We start from the raw sequence: 19,493 nt of genomic DNA on the forward strand, positions 1-19,493 counted from the left end.
TCTGCACTTTGTACCACAAACCTACTGAAAAAGTTCACCTGGATTAGGCAGGAGCAAGGAAGCGGCTGTGGAAACAGCTTTACCCAGAGACTCACCCTTAATGATCTTTGGGTATACAAAGCTCAGTGGTAATTAATTAATTTCCCTTGAAAAAAAAAAAAAAAAAAAAAATAGCAGTATGCCAAGTAACCTGCAACCTAACTCCAGGGTATAAGACACAAGATTTACACCTACAGCCGTTGCTCCTGAGTGCCCAGCTCCTGGTTAACACCAGTGCTGATACCCACCCCTTCCTCACAAACACTTCAGTTGGCTCCTGCTCAGCCCCCCCCTCTTCCAGAGGGATCTCCTGCTTTCCCCTGAAACCCCTTGGGGGCTCTTTGCTCTCTCCCCCAGGCTCCCCCTCAGCACCCATTTCCCTCTCTGCCCTCTGCATCCCTCGATACCAGAAGTACAAAAAAAAAATAGACCTCAGCTTCTGCCCAGGTTTTCTTTCCTGCAGACTGCACCTCTCCTCCTGCTGACAATTCATTTGCTCTTTTATCTCCCCCATCCCTACGCTTCCCTCTTCTTTTATTCGAAGTAACAGTGTTTTTAAAACATACTCTTTCTATCATTTGGTCATAACATGCCTGGCAATGTTATTTTCCCGGTTTCACTTTGTTTCCCCACCTCCTTCACTCATCATCCAAAGCATTTTTTACATTCTCTCACTCAGGATTTTTTTCTGCAAGATGTAAGATGCCAAACACCACAAGTTTAGTCAGTAAGCGGAACTCATTGAAATGACTATGCAAAGCTGTGAAACACTTCCTTGGGAATTACTTTATTCAAAATAAAAACCACAATGAAGCAAATTAATTTTAGAAATAAAGATATTTTCAGCATTCAGAAATAGACACCCACTTATATCAACATACATTTTTCAACAAGGCATTTGAGATGCTTCCTCTGCTAAAAAAAGAGAGGGGGAAGATACACATTTACAAACACAAATGAAATCTGCTACCACTCCTTACAGTTTGCCTAAGATGGCAATACACTTTGAAAACCACAAAGATTTTGTTGCTTTTATGCTATTGTTTAGCTATTTTCATGCTATCCTGTGAAAATTTCAGTGCACCTGGAAGGTACGAAAGGCAGGTCTTTATTGTCATTTCAACAGCGTCCTGTATTCTAGCACGCCTTGATGTGATTGGAACTTCTCATCAGTAATTTTAGCTTGTCACACATTGCAGTATTTGATTACAGGTATCACCAAAAAACACATTCTCAAAGTAGTATTTATAGAAGGATTATTTTCAAAGGATAGTTTTCAAAGGTGACATTTTAAACTAAACTCAGCAGGCAAAACAAGCACAAATATGTACAGTTTCACATACCAGGGGATTGTGTGAATTGCATTTTCTTTGGAATCTGTAAAAAAGATAGTAAAGTGCTTTTCAAATGTGTCCTCACTGATTAAAAGGACATGTATTTTGTACAAGTGATCAGTTGCACACCAACATCATTATGTTGATTAAAGAGGCATTTAAACAGAAAGATAAATATTATCAGCACTTAATTTTAGCTTCTCAAGCATAATTTTAGGATTTCCAGACAAAAATCCCAATTCTACAGAATCTATTTATACATTGGAAAATAAAAAATTAAATTAAATAAAGTGCTTAATTCTTCAGTACTGTCAGGTTTTAGAGCAAATTCGCTGGCATTGGTACCAAACTCAACTTTTTATTGTGCTAAGTTTTCAAAAACTTCATACAAAAAAAAACCCCCAAACCCACAAGACTGTATAGTTCAAAGTTAACCTAATTAAGAATTGAAAGTTCACACACAAACAGTGGCATACTTGACCAAATAAATACACAATTCAGAAATTAAGGCACTCTGTTATTCAAAACAGGTAACAGAAAACCTTAATTTAAATGCAAAATAACTATCTTACAGTCTTCGTTAGGCACTACCTGGCTTTTACAATTTCAAGGTTAAAAGTGACAAAACCAGACATGAATTTAAAACTGAAAAGTTATCTCTTCTTTTACAATTTACGTTTTGTTTCTGCTATGGAATACCCAATTCTAAATTACATTCAGTTAGGAGATTACACATTGGGAGAGCTCTGGGTATTCTCTAGATATCCAGTGAGGGGGGAAAAAAACATCTTTAGAAGAGTATATAAGAACTTAATGTGATATGAAATTCTGATAGATCAAAAGAAGTGCAAAGCGATTTAAGAATGATTAGGAACACCTATTTAAAGGTTAGTTGTTACATACTTCCCCAAAGGTCACTTTCCATGTTTGAAATACACGGCAAGACCGAGTGCCCTGCTCTGAAACAACTAACATGAGGTTTCCTTGGCAGCTGCTTTGACAGTGGTTAACAGCACTAAGATTCAGCATACTGATACACTAATACTGTATGAACTACAGATATTTACTCTGTATGAAAGATAACAAAGAGAGAGTCATTATATTCAAACCTCAAGTTTGTCAGCTTCCTCCTGTTGCATGGTAAATGTATAAGGCCTTCACCTGTACTGCTGCAGTGATACCATCTTTGAAGACTCCAGTTCCCAAAGCCAGAGGCTGCGGCAGTACTGTCCACGCTGCCTGTGGATGAAAAACCTGAGTGCCAACCTCGACTTCAGGACTACACACGTAGTGTCTTCCCCGGTGAGCAGCCACTGGTCCCTTCCAGCCTGCAGCCACTGCTGCCATGAGGGAAACAATTAATGCCAAGAGGCAGCACAGATGTCTTGAATATGTTTGGCACCAGAAAGAAAAGCATCTGATGTTTCTTGTTAGAGAATTCCGCTCTCGTTCGTATTCTGAGAGAAAACATTCTGCATCCAGATGCTGCAGATTCATTTCATGTTGAGAGAATATGGCATATTCAAGGATTCATTTGGCCTCAAACTGTGGTTTTTAAGACTTGGTACCTGCTCTTTTATAGTGAGCCCTGAATCTCAAGGATTTTTGGATCCAATCTACTACACCTGTAAATTACTTGCAAAAAAGAATCCTCCAAGGTTAAAAGTAATGTCATTTGGTAATTTCCAAAAAATATACATACTTATTTAAGCTCAGTTACAATCTTTTTTTTCACAGAAAATGCTAACAATCTCTCATTCATTAATACTTCTAATATTACATGACGTGCTTCACTCCTTTGGTAAATGAAATGTTTATGTGCTGCTTTCACGATTTTTTACAATTACCATTTGCAAGAACAGTAACAAATGTTTTGGACCATTCTCCCATAATCAACATTTGACTAACTGACAGTAATAGACAGAGGTTAAGCTCACCAAGTTTTCATATCAAATTAAAAACTATGCTGTCAGTTCATTTGTGGAATGCAACAATGGAGAAAAAAATCTCTTTCCAGAAGTCTAAATGGATCTTTCTCACTGACTAGGAAAGCCTACACAATTGGGTTGTTGTTTTTTTTTTCTGGAAAGGAAGTAACAAAATAAGCTGAAAATAATAATAATAATAAAAAAGCTGTATTTTAAAAGTGCAGTATTTCTTTACTTAATCTTTTTTTCTTTGACACTGTATCACTTCTTCAAAGCTATTATGTTGAATGGACATGGAGCTAAAGTTAGACCAAACCTTCCCTCCATGGATGGTTTTGCAGCATTTTCAGGGTACATAAAGGTAAAACTTTGCATAAGACTTGAAAAAATCAAGAACAGCTCCATTTTTGCCAACTGCTCTCCCATGCACACACGTTTACCTAAAGAACAGTTAGAAGAGAGGTATTACTGGCTTTATACAGTTGACCTATTTGTTAGCACACACATAATTCCTGCACTACCATAGTCCAAAAAAGGCTCAAGCTACTACTAAGCTATGAACATTGAAGTTTTGGCCTCCTGTATTTTAGTCTAAGCCTTGCTCAGCTGTATGAGTTCATATAAACAATATTTACATCCACAGCAGAAGTAGTATCAAAGGACAATTCATAATTTCTGTCTGGTGACTGCCTATTTAGGAACCCAAACCATTTTGCAGCATTTTGCTGTGACAGTAAATCTACTTCTATAATTGGTCCTATGTGCAGCTTTTACATCTCTCTCCTCCAAGGCCCTACACTTGAAACACCACCACCCACCCATCCAGCTAATGACTCCATGTGGATTATCTTACCCATTCCAAAAGGAATGAATGACTCTTTCTTTATTAGATGGCCATTTTCATCCAGAAATCTTGATGGTTGAAATTCATCTGGCTTCTCCCAAATGTTAGGATCTCTGTGTACTGACCACAGATTGGGCACAATCACACTACCCTTAGGAATAGTATATCCCTGAAGCACTTTAAACAAAAACAGAGACAGAGATGTGGTAAGTTGCTAGAAGGAAACATGGGAAAAACACCAGTAAAAAGACAACAAGATAATGTCACAAAAAATTATATCAATCCCTAGCTGTGGGCTGCAAATGTAGCAAAAGCTGAAGGCAAAGGTGATCTCAGCTACCCTGCTTGAGTCAGAATCCCATAAGCCTGAGCAGCTGGAAAGACACCAATCTACACCAACAACTTCTACAAAGAGAAGGAAGCAGCAATTGTCAGAAATGCACTCTGCAGCACCCCAAATGCTGTAACCCACTTTCCTCCTGCTCCTGTGCTGTCACAGAGCCCCACCACAGTCAAAGGATGGATTTTGAACTGTTGTGACATGAGGATTTTGAAATGACTAGTCTCATTTCAGCTTGTTGCACCTCACTCTCCTGCAAATCAGAACATTTAAAAAGACAGATCAGTTCAATAACAGGTTTAAAAGCCAAGTATTGCTCTCTCACACTGACTTGGACCAGTGCTCTGCTATGTTTACAAAAACACTTAGATGAATTGGAAGCGGATATTTTTGAATGTTTTCTGTACTTGTGGAAGTCTATAGTATAAGCCTTTAGCCAACAAATTACTCTGAACTGATGTTTTCAGACCTCTGTTTCAGAATGCCAAGACCAGCTCTGCTGTTTCAGGTATGAAGGTGGAGTTTCAGCTGCCAACTCTGACTAAGCACATTAGTCAATATAAGCTGTGTTGAGGAATTGTACAGAGAGGAAATCACTTGAGATTAGAAAAACTGCTGGACGTCAGGCCAGACATGCTGCTTACACAGAGAACTATGTCAAGGCCTCCTGCTCCCTGTAAAGGACATTTTATATATTTGTTTTACAGGTCTTTGTAAATGAGTAAGTGAGGTCTTTTTAAATTATCACTAGATGTCCCATCAGATCTCCAGCCCCAGAGGAAAGCTGTAGTAACAAGTCTCTAGAAATGCTTACCAGCTGTTTCTGAGGCCATTCGAGGAATAGAAAGGGGAACGACCGCAGTCATCCTCTGCACTTCCATAATGGTTGCCTCTGTGAAGGGCATCTGAGCCTTGTAAGCAAGAGAGGGAACTTTGTCACGTCCTAGAACTGCTTCGATTTCTGCATGAACTTTCTCTATTACAAGAGAGCAAGAGAAATAATATGTGAGAAGACATAATTTAAATTTTATCTGATAGGGCTTGCTTCACTGTTTACATAGATTTCTCAAAAATCACTTCAAGATGTGATTCCTAGCTGAAACAGGTATGCCAACATTAGCCTTAGGAACAGACTCAGCTAAGAAGAAAATGACCAAGCACAATCTTGACAACAGTCAAGAGTAAAGCTACTAAAGAGTAAAGATGACAGATATTGTTAGCACTTCAGTACTGGAAAAGTACAGAATTCCTGTTGCTACTCCAAACATATCCATAATCTTACTTTAGGAGTTTAATTACACGGTAATTTGAATGATGAAAACATCAAGCTTCTGCTCTGCAATTAAAAACTTGAACGGTAAGAGAACTGCGTGTAGTGTGTGCCTGAGCATGAAAATGGGAAAGCTTTTCATGCAGCTGCTTTAGATACTTCATTCTGGAGCAGGAATTCTGGAGCTGTTACTGCAAGCATTGAAGCCATTTAATTTGTTCTTGCCATTTCCGACTTTCTATTCCCAGAACCTAAACCCAGCTATTTCCCATTTCCCCCAAAGGCAACAGCAGATGCTCCTTTCCCACACAGCCCTTCTGCAAAGAAAAAAAAATTGAAAAAAAGAGAAAAAGAGAAAAAAGGTCATGGTATTATCTACTTTCTCATTCATGGGAAGCAAAAAACATCAAGTTGTTTGCTCCTTTCATTTCACTGAAGGCTCAGTGATTCTCAGTGATTACTGACAAGTAATTCTCTTCATAGAAGTTTCTAAGATTCAGGATTTGCTTTATCTACGTACATAAAGGATGATGTGCCTTTTCTTGCAGGTAACTTGCAATCTGGCTACACAACAAAAGACAATCCTTAAAGAGGAGACTTCAAAACTAACCTTTAAAACTTTTTAACTTTCAAAAATAATAAAAACCAGTTTTCATTTTTTACCCTTTATATCCTGCGTGCTTCGTGGTTGTCCTGCTTGCCTTTTCCAAGCAGGATGCTGACAGAATGACTTTTTGCTCTTTTCTCTCCTTAGCAGTGATACAAGAAAAAGTTCAATGCAAAAAAACGGTCCCAGTTTCCCGAGCAGCAACCCAAAGTGCTGCTTGAATTGTGTGTAACGAGCGGCTGCTGCCACCTACTGGGTTTGTCCCAGAAGAAAAACTCATGCATGAGGAGCATTAAAGAACACAAAAAGTACAGCAGATGTGCTGACAGCGGGGCTCTCCAGGACCTTCTTTGTGGAGCTTTGCTACTTTTACTATGGACATATCATAGCCCTATATCCAGGCATGCATGTCCATAGTAATCTAACCACATAAAGTTTTCAATATATAAAGAAAAAAAATTACAAATTAAGGAGACTGTCTCATACCAAACATCACACTAATTTATTTATTATTATATAAACATCATTTATTCATTCTAAAAACATGAGGAACTATACAGAGAGCAGCCAAACTGCTGCTCACATTACCAGCTGCAAAATGTAAATTTCAGCAGTCTCTGCATGTTATTTGAAGAGTTCCACTACTTTTCATGTATTTAAAAATCTCACAGATCTTCAGAAGTCAAGGACCGAAACAAAGTCAGGGAACAGAACAAACCAAATAATCCCCATGGCTTCACCATGTTGCCCATCCACAACATTCTCTATTTCCCTGTAAAAAGCAAAACCATTTTCTAAGGAGAAAAGTACTCTTTTTTCCTCTGATAGCCCTCAGTTTGCCTTTCCATGCCTGCAAGTAACTTTTGCTACTTCTAAAAGATATACAATTCAGGTACTTTCTCTAGGGAGGAAATACATTGAAGAGAAACATATTACCAGGAATAAAAAAAAAAAGAGGCCCATACATAACTCCAAGGCAATCCGGATATAAGGAATGAGATACTAAAATCCAGATACAGTCTGGACTACTGAGCATATTTAGATTACTTGACAAGAGCCACAGTGTAAGGGGGAATCAGAGAGAGGTAATAAAACTGTTAGAGATCAGCAGTAAAGTGAAAATTGACTAGCATATACACATACAGTACCAGGCAGAAGGAAAAGAGGTTAAAAAACCAAACACAAAACTCTTCTAGATTCCATTTGTGTAATTAAGAATATATCTAATCCATGTAATTGCATATCAAGTCAAGCAGTGATAACACACGAAATTAAAAACAGAACAATAAACCTATGCAATAAAGGTTTACTTTAGATTTGTCTCCAGTGAACTCTCTCCCCCATGTACTGAACTGGTGCCCTATTTTGCAATCTTTGGTCAACAGTTTGGTTGACTTTGTGCAATAAGCTATGATCCTGACCTATTTAAAGAGATTTTTCCAAACAGATCCAACTCAGGGTAGATGAGACTACTACCGGTCATGACCCACTTAGTTTTGAAAAATTCCAAACCCAGACATTCTGTTAACTCTGGCAATCCATGTCACTTTTTTGCCATGTTCACAGGGCAATTTCTTTTTCTAGCATCTGATCAGAATTTTATTGCTGTAGGTTGTTTCCACTGCTTCCTTTCCTTCCACTGCACACCTCCATCTTCTTAGCACCTTTTGATCAGATAGCTGTAGAGCATAAGGTTTCCCCTCAGTCTCCTTCCTTAACACTGAACAAGACCAATTTGTTCTGCCTCTGGTTTTGTTCCCCCTACCCCTGACCATCAGCAACTCACCCGACTGCCAAGAGCAGTCAAGACTGATGAGGAGAGGCCCTCTAATGACATGGGCAGCTGGTGCTGTGCATTTGTGAAAGTCCAGCTTGCTTAAGCTGTCTCTGATTTGATCTTCCTCTACAGTTGGTAGTGTTTCACTTCCCCAGACTCCGTTCCCAGGCTCAAGAACCTCCCTGCTCAGAGAGCCATAAAAGCAGACCTTAGCACTATGGTCTTCACACATCTCATATCACTACTATATGCCTGGAATGTCACAACTGCCCAAGTTTTTCAAACATGCTAAAGTTCTCTGGAATCGCTTGGGAAAAATAAAGGTGTCCCAAACCAGAAGAAATTCACGGATCAAAGGGCCATTTAGCACTTTATATATATAGCACTAACCCAGAAATCATCACCAAACAGCAGGATAGACAATGCCTGATTACATACCAGCCTTTCAAATCACACATACAACACAAACCACTGGCACTCCAAATGATTTTTTCACTGTCGCTGCTGGCTTCTGTTTCTGAGCATCCATCTGGAGCTTTACAGTCTGGAATAAATCAGCTAGAATAAAAGCAATCTTACCTTGTACTTCAGGGTAAAGAGACATGTAGAGCAGGCACCACAGCAATGTGTTGGAAGTAGTATCTGTGCCTGCGATGAAGAGATCACCAATGATAAAAAACAGGTAATCGTCATTAAAACTGCTCTCCTTGTTGTTCTTCTCTTCTTCCGCGTGGATGAAGTACATATCAATGAAGTCCCTGGGATTTGCTGCATCCAGTGTATCCCTGTGCTGGGCAATTATTCTCTTCAGGAAAGCAGTAATGTCTAACTCAGTTTGCCGCAGTTCCCGGAAAGGCCCAAAGGGCAGGTAGTAGAGCCATGGGCAGATGTTGACCAGGATCATGTAGCTGTTCACGCTCAGCTCCAGGGCGCGGGCCATGTTCTTCAGCATCGTCTTGAACTCATCATCTTCATAGTTAAAACGCTTGCCAAAGGCCATGGAACAGATAACATTGGACACTGCGTTGCGAATGATTGGGAAGGGATTAAATGACTCCTTTCCATGCTTCAGCATTTCCTCCTTTATAAAGTTCAGCTCCTCAATGATTTTAGGCTCTAAGCTGTGTCTCCCTACTCCAAAATGACGCAGAGTTGATAGAGAGAATTTCCTCTGCTGCTTCCAGACAGGGCCATAAGGTGCAAAAATAACACCTGAAAGAAAAAGGAAGACTGAAACAAAAGTGCCCAATTTTCAATTAGAAATAATTAAATATGCCTGCCACCCAAGAGCCAAAAGAGAAGAAAATGATACACAGCAAATCTCTCCCACACACCTGTCTAGGAGCTAAAGGAAAACCACAAGGTTCTTTATTAGCTTTTGGAAATCCTGTCCCTCCTGTTCCTCATCACTGAAATGAATATTCAAGCTACATCACTGTTTCATTAGACTTTGCGAGACACAAATAGATGGAGAAGAGGGAAAAGTTAGTCTGGGCCATATGTTAGATACAGCCTTTTCTCCCCAGTGTCCTGAGACATGAACTTCTCAGCAAAGCATAACAGAAGACATTAAAACACAAACTGATTTGCATTTTTTCCCCTCTGTGCTATACAAAATTCTCAATATTTTTTGCAAGTGTGCCTATTACAAGCGAGCTTTAACTTTAAGTTATAATAAAAATACAGGATACTCACAGTGCAAGAAAGCTGGGAAGGTGAAGACAAGTTCAGAGACACTTGGCAAAACCCTGCTTGATTTGCATCTCAACAGTTTTCATGCCCCTAGGCACTTGTTCTGCATGATTGTGTCGTTATGAAACACCATTTAAATTAAATCCCTATTACTCACTTTCAAACAGAAACATCTCTTAAGTTGATTTGAAAGACCACACCAAAGACACCACAGGGTAACAAATACACAACCTGTGACTTCTAATGCACTCCGTGGTTAACCTGAGGACGTTTAGTCATCAAACGTGACCTAGTTCACACCACTTTTTTTTTTTCTTTCCTGAAAACAAAAAGTTACTTTGTAAAGGCATCATCAATTCTTCTGTCAGCTGCAAACCTTAAGGCTGAATTTAAAAAGAGAAGGGGCCATAAGAAAATAGAAACAGTACATAAGTACTAGAAGATGCACCATGTTTCAACACTTCACACTACTTACATTTCTATTACAAGTTGATGTTCCTAGCTCTTAATCCTAAGAGAATCCAAACACATGACCTAGCTTCAAACATCCTAAACATGAACATTAGGAAGAGTCAGGACAAGTTCAGAATCAGCTGAATTTCATCTTCTCTACATGAAGACATTCCTCAGACAATCTATTCAAATGCCCACTTCCTGGCCCTTGAAAAACAGAACCAGATTTCCTCTCTCAACTGTTTCCTGTTAGCACTGGTGTCCTCAAGTAGGTTAAGTGAAAAAACAGGACTATTTGGGGCTGAATTTGGCCGAGAACCAACTTTGGTTTCCAGGGTTTGTGGCTGGATTGTGAATGAAACATGGATTTCTTGGAAGAAAACCAAGTTATCACTTTTTTCTATCCCACAATAAATATCTCCAAAACAAGCTATGCATCCACAGTCTCATCCCTTTTTTATTGTTAGGAAAATTAGTTTTAGGATCCAAATACTTTCATAAAAGAAAACAGACCTATTGTCTTGAATGTAAAAGATACGTGCCTAGAAAAAGCTAACCAACAACACACCTCCCCACACCCAGTGAGCCTCTCCAGCAGTCCTGCAGAGGGCATGGGTGTTTTCCAATGTCCCCTGAACCCCAAAATGCTGCAGAATATCAATAACTGATTTGTAACTTAGGAAAGAATGACATAGGAAAAAGATTAAGGAAGATGAGGAGAAAAAGACAGAACAACAGAAGTAAGAGAAGAAAGCAAAATCTCAACTGCACCCCTACCAAACTACAAAAATGGAATAGTCCTTTGATGATTTTAAAGAAAATCTGTCTGCCCTAAAAAGCCAAATTACTCAGCACAGACATCTCTACTCTCAAAAAAAACCAAAAACCCAAACAACAAAAACAGCCTCCCCCGCAAACAAATTAAAGCAAAACAAAACAAATGACAACAACAAAAACAACCTGAATGTCATACAGTAATAAATTCTGAAGCAGCAATAACTAGTCATGCTCACTGCAGAGGTCTAATTTCTATAAGCTGATAATGAAATCCTTTCAATACAACCAACAAACTCACAAAACCTAAGAGTTCATTTTATTCCCCACTTTACATGAAAAAAATTCAAATTCTCACAGAAGCAAGTTCTGGCAAAGACTTACTTACTCTCCTCCATCCCCCCCATTTTTTACTGCTAGCTCTAGTGCTGCTACAATACCAGGAACACAGCAGTCATGACATTTAAAAACATTCAGCTTCTGTATTGTCAGATGTCCACATGTGGATATGCATAAGGCAGGGCTATAAAGGCAGACAACCACTGACTCCATGTACTTTGCTACCTCTTGCACACAAGAACACAAAAAACTAAAATATTAAAATTAGACTGCAGAGATGCCTTGTTTCTCAACAGTCTACTATTTCTCTTTCTGCAGACATATGTGATGATTAATTAAGAATTAAGAAATGACTACTACCTTCTCTCTTAAGTTCTTATGGCACTTTCTATCCAGCCAAGGAGGATACTCCCTCACTTGCTAATCAACTCGCCGAAATGTAGTATTTGCCATTTCTGATACTTCTATCTGCTCTCCCCCAGGCACAATTATTTTATTTGCATCTTACATGCAATAGAGCCACACAGCTGAAATAAGCCCCTCTTTCTTCCATACCATACCTGGCAGGGCAACTCAAGGTAGAGACAAAACTACACCAGCAAATGTAGCTTACAAGAAAACAGCTCTGTAAGTTCATACCACAATAGCTCACTTACTGAACAAAGGACCCCAAAGAACCCAAGGACATGCAGGAACCCAAAATGGACACTAAACCTCCCAGAGCAGTAGAACTCAAACTGTGAGTGGTAGATCTGAAGTTACCCATCATCCTGCCTTTATTGTTTCCTTTCCTAGTACATACTAACACAGCTGCCACTGCCCTGACCTGCAGCCACATTGCACCCGTGAACTCCTGAAATTATCTGCCAAACCAATCTTAAGAGTGCTGTAACCCATCTACCTCCCCGATGAACCAAACACGAAAAAAGCAACACTTGTTAGCACAAACACTGCATCCCAGAGGCTCAGTCATCTCCTCATCACCACTAAACCCCAGCCAGAGAAAGACAGCATCTGTAACTTCCACTGGAATTGGAAAGCCAGCTTGTGGGGGGCAGTGGCCCCACCACCCATATTCACTGACTTCTCCCTCTGTGCACTCAGAACACACCAGCCCTGCGCTTCACTCTACAGTGCTCCCACATGTGTGGCAATTCAGTGTGCTGCTAACATGAGCACTGTGGAACAGCTGGGGATGTTTTATGGACCACTGGGCAGCCCTGATGCTGCAGTCCTCATGCCTGAGCACAGCTATGGTCATCTTCCAGATAAAACCAAACCTAGAGCAACACAATGTCCCTGCCACAGCGCAGCACAGACAGGCACCGGTCCCTGGGCTTGGCTGCAGCATGGTCTGGCTATGGACAACAGGTTCCTGGTACCTCCAACTCTCCTGAAGTACTCACTGGCAGAAGCTGCCAATTGCCCTAGCTACTCTTTGCTTCACCATATTCAAAAGAGCCTGACAGAGAACAAGGAATATATGAAATTCACAGCATTCAAGAAGAAAGAAATCTGCCATGAGCCTGAACATGAGGTTTTACAGCACTGCTAAAATTATCTAACTTCACTTCCCCTTTCCTCCTCCAGTTCTCACTGAAGTACTGTACCTAAAAATACTCACACGTGATAACAACTTTGCCAGTAAGATCTGTCTTGGAACAATATCATTAAACCAACACAATTCATCATTTATTTTTTTATTATTTAAACTGATTTCAGAAATGGCACCTGATAGCATTTTAATAAACATGATCTTGGTTCCTCACTTTCTTCTTCTCTTTACTAGGGCAATACTGGTATAGGGAAAAAAAATAAAAATAAAGAGATAAATGTTTCATGCACTCAAAAAACACATTTTCCTAGCCTTGGAAAAAATAATAAAAAAAAAGTTAAGTTTCACAACAGGCTATCACATTAAAAAGCCTTCTGGGGTACACCTCCTAAACCAAAAAAGGGTAAGTATATTTCCATAAACACTGAGATCAGTATTGACCTAAAAACTAAACACGAAGAAATTCTATCTGCAGTATTGCCAGCATGTGTTTAAACTCTTCATGCCTTTTTCCTGCAAAAGCTAGTAACTCTCCTTTGGACTCTTAAAAAAAAAAAAAGATAACCAAACCCAAATATACTCAGTAGGTTTTGACAAGCAGAACAACACATTTGCAAATACCTCAGCAACAGTAGCTTGCAAGCAGGCAGTGCAGCCATGGGACTCCACAGAAGCCTGATCTCTGCCACCGCTACCTTGGTAAGAACTGGGGGAGTGCTCAGTTTCCTACCACTGGCCAAGTACTCAAAATTTCTTCCCCTCACAAAGCCAAAATCAGAAAGCCCCTGGTGACAGACCAGCTGTGACCTAACCCCCTGCACAAATGCCAGTTACAGAAACAAGGAGGTTGGAAAAGACCTCTGATATTGATTCTAACCCTTGACCAAACACACCAAAGGGACCATGGCACTGAGTGCCACATCCAGCCTTTCCATAAACACCTCCAGGGACGGTGATTCCACCACATCCCTGTGAGGTCCATTCCACTAACCACCATTTCCGTGAAGAAATTCCTCCTAATGCCCAACCTAAATTTCCTCTGGCACAACTTGAGGCCATTTCCTCTCGTCCTATCCTTTACTACCCAGGAGACCGACCCGGGCTATAAGCCTTTTTCAGGCAGCTGGAGAGAGAGATAAGGTCTCCCCTGAGCCTCCTCTTCCCCAGTCTAAACCACCCCAGCTTGCTCAGCAGCTCCTCAGGTCCCTTTACTGTACACAGAGCTAAAGGGACCAGGCATTTCGGTCACCCAGAGATGCTCGGCACAGCACTGCCAGCTTTCCAGGGATGCTGCACCTCAAGGCAGGGCGAGTTTCTCTCTGAGTGCTTACTGTCAGCAGCAGGGCGAGAGACACAGGCGGGGAGCAAAAAGCAAGTAAACAGTTCAGTCCGCAATTCGTGGGAGTTATTTATAAATTTCGGCAGAGCAGCCACGGTCCCGAGCAGCTCCCGCTCGGTATCGCTCCTAAGCATCATCACCCCGGCCGTCACGGGCCGTGCGGCAGCGCCCCGAGCGGGACCCGGGGGCCCCCGGCCGCTTACCCTTGTGGTGGGTGATCATGAGGACGATGGGCACGGAGGGCCGGTCGCTGAACACCTCCGCCTTCTGCACCAGCGCCTCCCGCACCGCCCCGAAGGTGTTGAGGATGATTAATGGGCGGCTGCCCACGAAGAGCCGGAAGACGCTGCCGTAGGTCTTGGTGAGGCCGGTGAGGAAGACGTGGGGCGAGAAGGCAGGGGAGAGCCGCTCGCCCTTCACGTCCACCGCCCACCTGCGCAGCAGCGGAGGCGGCAGAAGGGCGAAGCCGAAGTTACCCACGAGCGGCCAGGGAGCGGGGCCCGGCGGCAGCCCCGACAGCGCCCGCGGCCGCCGCCGCAGCAGCCAGTAGCAGCCGAGCCAGCACAGGGCCACCAGCAGCAGCTCGGTGGCCGTGGGCGGCCGCAGCAGCCACGTCCAAGGTTCCGCGCTCGGCCCCGCCATCTCCCCGGGCAGCGGCGCCGCCGGCCTGGCCTCGCTGCCGGCGCGTAGCGGTTTAAGATGGCGGGGGCGGGCGGGAGGCGAGGCCGGCGGAGCCCTGACCCCGTCCCGCCGGGCCTGTGGGCGGGAGCGGGGCCGGGCCCCGACAAGAGTGACAGAGCCCAAGTTCATAAAGGATTAAACATTAGCCCACATGTCCTCCTCGTGTAAAAACAACAAGACTCCACCCCCCACAGGACTAGCTTTCAAGCGCTCTTTACGAAAAGATCTGTTTTTTTAGCGGTTGAGAAGGGAAATTGAGACGATCCTTTTTCCTCTGTTTCCCGAGCCAAGGCTGAACCTGGAACTATGTCCCAGCTCTAGGTTCCCTCCTTGGCAAAATACAGAACAGCACAGCTTTGAAGAGGGGCACATAAATTTTAGAGGGAAAAGGTGTGGAGCTCTCCTCCCTTCCCTCAAATAGAAATGGCAGTAAAAATCCCCAAACACACACAAAAACCCAGAACACACACAAACATCCCCATTCCCAAAATCCACCCGGAACTGGTTTTTAGGGTAATTTCCCTCTCCCTCCAGTACACACTTTAGTGCACATTTCCCAGCTGATCAGCAATGTAAAAAATAACTCCCAGAGAGGTTATTAGACATTGAAAAATGCCACTGTCTGGTCTTCCCAATAATTTGCTGCAGCACCAGTGGGTTTTGTAAGTGCTCTTGATATCACCTCACTACCAGAGAAAAGTATTCATGTTTTTCCCACAGTGCTCCTTCTTTAAAGTGATCCCCCCAAAATAAAAAATGCACAGAATAAAGGGTGCTTATCCATTAAAAAGGGTTGTTAAATTATTTTTTTAAACAGTCATACATTTAGTAGAGATAGTGACAAGCTGCTCATAAAAATAATGGCTGAACTGTATTAAAAAGGTTTTATTGCAATTATACAGAAGTTACAGCAATTTCAGAAATACATAAAGCTTTAAATGGTCAAGGTCAGTTTTCCTCTGAGCAATTAAGGCAACTGTCTCTTTAATATAAATAACAAGTGGACATTTTACCAGCAATAGATCAAACAAAAGAGAAAAACTTAGAACAGATTTATACTGGCAAAACAGAATTCAGCTTTTATTTCATCTGTATTTGGCAGAAATTCAGTGGCTAATTACAATGTATACCAATAAAATGCATCTACTAGAAAAAACATGTAAAAACAGGTGAAAATTTAGCTGAACTAAAGATTTTTTAAATCTGAGTCTCCAGAAAAGTTTAGGTTCTGTAGTGGGAAAATAAGAAGCTAAGGTATTCAGCACAGCTGAAACACATTGCTGTTTTTGCCTGTTTTCTTTGTACAACAGTAATCGAGCCTCACTTCCTTCCCAGTCTAGTCAAGAAGCTAAACTAGATAAAAAAAAATAATGCCTTCCTTCCCTATGTATGCAGTTGAAAGATTGGTTTCAGTGGCATATGGCCAATTCTAGGGTGTTCAGAGATTAAATTGCACATTAGTTTTGATAAAAATGAGATTAATTTCAAAATTTTATTTTGCCTCTAACAGAACAGTACATAAGTGAATATTTCAAGTTAAAATAATAGTTTTTGCAACATTAAAATCAGATTTTTATCCAATTTAAATTAGAACCAAATAGCCTCTTTTTAAAGCATGAAATTAAAGGCAAAACACATCCAAGTATTTTAATAATAGCCTACATACTCCAGGTAAGTACATATATAAGTTTTAGCACTATAGAACTTTCCATTAAAATCCTCTCTTCAGTTCTATCCGTGTAATAAAAACCACACCCCCTTTAATTCTGCACTTAACGAAGAACCATTCTTCAAACTCTTTCACGCCTAACTGAAGAATCAAAGCATTTGGTGACTCTACTTTTAACAGTTCAAAAAACAGCTCTACGTAACAAGCAAACAAAAATCCCCATCAGAGTAGACTATCATGATGAAAGCAAGCATTAAAAGTAAAATAGTTCAAAGGAAATAATTTTTCCTTGAAGATAACCAAGTTAAGGCCCAAGCAGAAGCATTGGAATATTAATTAACACAGTAAACTCTCAAAGCAACATATTCTCTCAAACTTAATCTTTGAATCCTATCAACACTTAGGACTGTTGACCAGCTGTTCTCTGCAGCTTCTGACTTAACACCCATTCTCTTCAGCTACGGGTTGTGGTTTTATATGGTTTATTTGAGCTTGCAGGCAACTTTTGTATTTTTATTTCCACAGGCACTTTATTAATAAAAAACACTCTCCTCCTCATCAAAAGCACATTGAAAATATTTGAAAGTTCCGAGTTACACTAGTGCACTGAAACATGTTTCTGTAGCACAGCAGCTAAAGCTAAAAAACCCACTTTTGGTCATGTGCGTGTCACATGCTCACAGAAGTTTTGTTTTTGCAGGGTACTGAAACACGAAGACATTTGCCTCCTAATATTTCTGGAAGTATTGCACCTTTTTTTTGTAAATTAAAAAAAAAAAAGTCCATTTTCTCTGAAGCATCTAGTAATTAAGATGGGAAAGTTATATTTCAATGTGGCTTCTGACTATTATGGGTGACTTTGTTCAATCTTTGGCTTTTCCGAGTGTCCTACTATTAAAGCAGGCACTGAGACAAGTAGGAAGACAATCCAGACTACTGTTATTAGACTATCCACCTTCACACAACAAAATCCCCACCTAGCCTTGGTTCCATCCTAGATGGAGGGCTTGCTTCTGCTTCAAATTAAGTTACTCTAAACATGGAATATTCTTCACACTGACACTGAAGTTCCATCAAATAGAGAAGGCCATTTACTTAAAGTACTAGGTGGAAGTGATTTAAGAGAATTTATTATATGAAGGACAGCAACTTAGACAACAACCACTTCAGAGCAGAGGAGTGTGCTGCAGTGCCACCAGTGCACCTGGACATGTCACCTGCCCTGCAGTCACATGTCCAGATGAATTAAGGGCATCATGCTCATTTAAGAGCTGACTACAGCAGGATTGACACACCTGTCACAGGCAGGTACTTTCACAACTGTAAGCTCCCAAGTAAGGGGCCTCTAATTAGAATCAAAGGCTCCATATTCTCTGTGGATAGAAAGTGTAGGTACTGCTGCCCAAAAATACCTCTCTGAAACATCTGGAAGTGCACTGTCCATTATATACAATAAAATCACAACCAAAGGCAGGGGTGGGGTAAGGCAACAATAGCTTCTGCAACAGAAGGCACAAGATAGTTTTTCATCTTCAGAAAAAGTTGCTTGTGAAGCTTTTAAACAAAGCTAGAAAATTACTGTTTCACAATCTAAACAATCTAGTTTAAGGATCTTTCAGCTGTTATTATAATGTCCTACTGTGAACTGCTTTGACAATTACGTTGTTTTACCTCTGTTCTTTAGATAGTTACATGGTCATGTCCATCACAAGTTGAGTTTTTTTAAAGTTTCAGCAAAATATGCATCTACACTGCATAATCAGTGTCCTCCTAATACATCTTTGTCCATCTCACATCCTCTACCTCTGTCTCCAAGGCTTCAACACTGATGATGAAACCAGAGAATGATTTTCCTTAAACTACTAGTCTGTCCCTTAATCCTACCTAGTACAATTCCTTCATTTTAATCTGAGTTTCAGAGGACTAGCTACCCTAAAATGTTTAAATTGGACAGAAAATTTAGAATTGGACATGTAATTTAGAACAATATACATGCTGAGTATTTTCCTGCATTAAAATACTAACTTTTTTATATAAAAAAAATAGAAAAGTGATTTATGTACATAAAAAAACATTTGGAACAGGCTTAAAATGTAGAGAAATTTTGTTTATTGAAAAGGTGTCACAACAGCTTTCCTTAGTGTTCATGTGTAATAAGAGAATACCAGCTCTTTATAATATTGGAGATCATTAGCACCATAAACGGATATAACATTTTTGATTTTTAAAGATGTGTTGGTTATGTAAATAGTCCAGCTGTATTCATCAGTACACAGGCTGACCATAAAAAATGTCAACTTGTATGTGCCAAATAAACCACGTAAGATAATTTCTTTAAGCATGTTTTTACCAAATTCACAGTTGACAGTGAAGTGATCATGACAGACAGCACCTCTGGAGAGAAAAGCTACAAGATGCTCCTGTTATTGCTTTTTTTAAAGTACAGCTAGTGCAATAGTTGGTTTTGGTTTGGGTTTAACACAGTGGACAGACTGCAGCACAAATCACAACTCTAGCTCTAGTATGTCTTGCACACATACAGCAAACCATAACACTCAGTTAACTAACAAAGTATCAGCTATAAAGTGTCAGCCTGAAAGTTTTACAACGTAAAAGCCTACTCTAATTGTGAAGAATTCATACAAAAATGACACCCAGTTTGCAAAGATCAGTAGAAACTACAGTACCAAAGGTTTCTCGATTTGGTATTGTAGTAGACTGCTGCATGGTGTTTGCAAAACTGGACCCTAAATCTACAGAACAATGCCATCTTATCTATCAGCTTCTTATAGTGCACATATTACAGCATTCTTATATTACCATATAGGGCTCCCCAGCAGCCAATGTCTTTT

The 19,493-nt window shown here is 40.5% G+C and overlaps 1 protein-coding gene across 1 annotated transcript; it reads right to left on the reverse strand.

The window, feature by feature from the left end:
- Positions 1–810: 810 nt before the first annotated feature.
- On the reverse strand, positions 811–15,023 carry CYP2U1 (cytochrome P450 family 2 subfamily U member 1). Its single transcript, XM_086887995.1, has 5 exons — positions 14,495–15,023; positions 8,719–9,351; positions 5,300–5,461; positions 4,155–4,322; positions 811–3,741 (listed from the first exon to the last, which is right to left on the reverse strand). The coding sequence occupies exons 1-5, from the start codon at positions 14,931–14,933 to the stop codon at positions 3,563–3,565; spliced, it is 1,581 nt and encodes a 526-aa protein (XP_086744121.1). The 5' UTR covers positions 14,934–15,023; the 3' UTR covers positions 811–3,562.
- Positions 15,024–19,493: the final 4,470 nt, after the last annotated feature.

The sequence above is a fragment of the Cyanistes caeruleus genome, chromosome 5 (assembly GCF_971803275.1).
Source record: "Cyanistes caeruleus chromosome 5, bCyaCae1.hap1.1, whole genome shotgun sequence".
In the NCBI taxonomy this organism is placed as follows: domain Eukaryota; kingdom Metazoa; phylum Chordata; class Aves; order Passeriformes; family Paridae; genus Cyanistes; species Cyanistes caeruleus.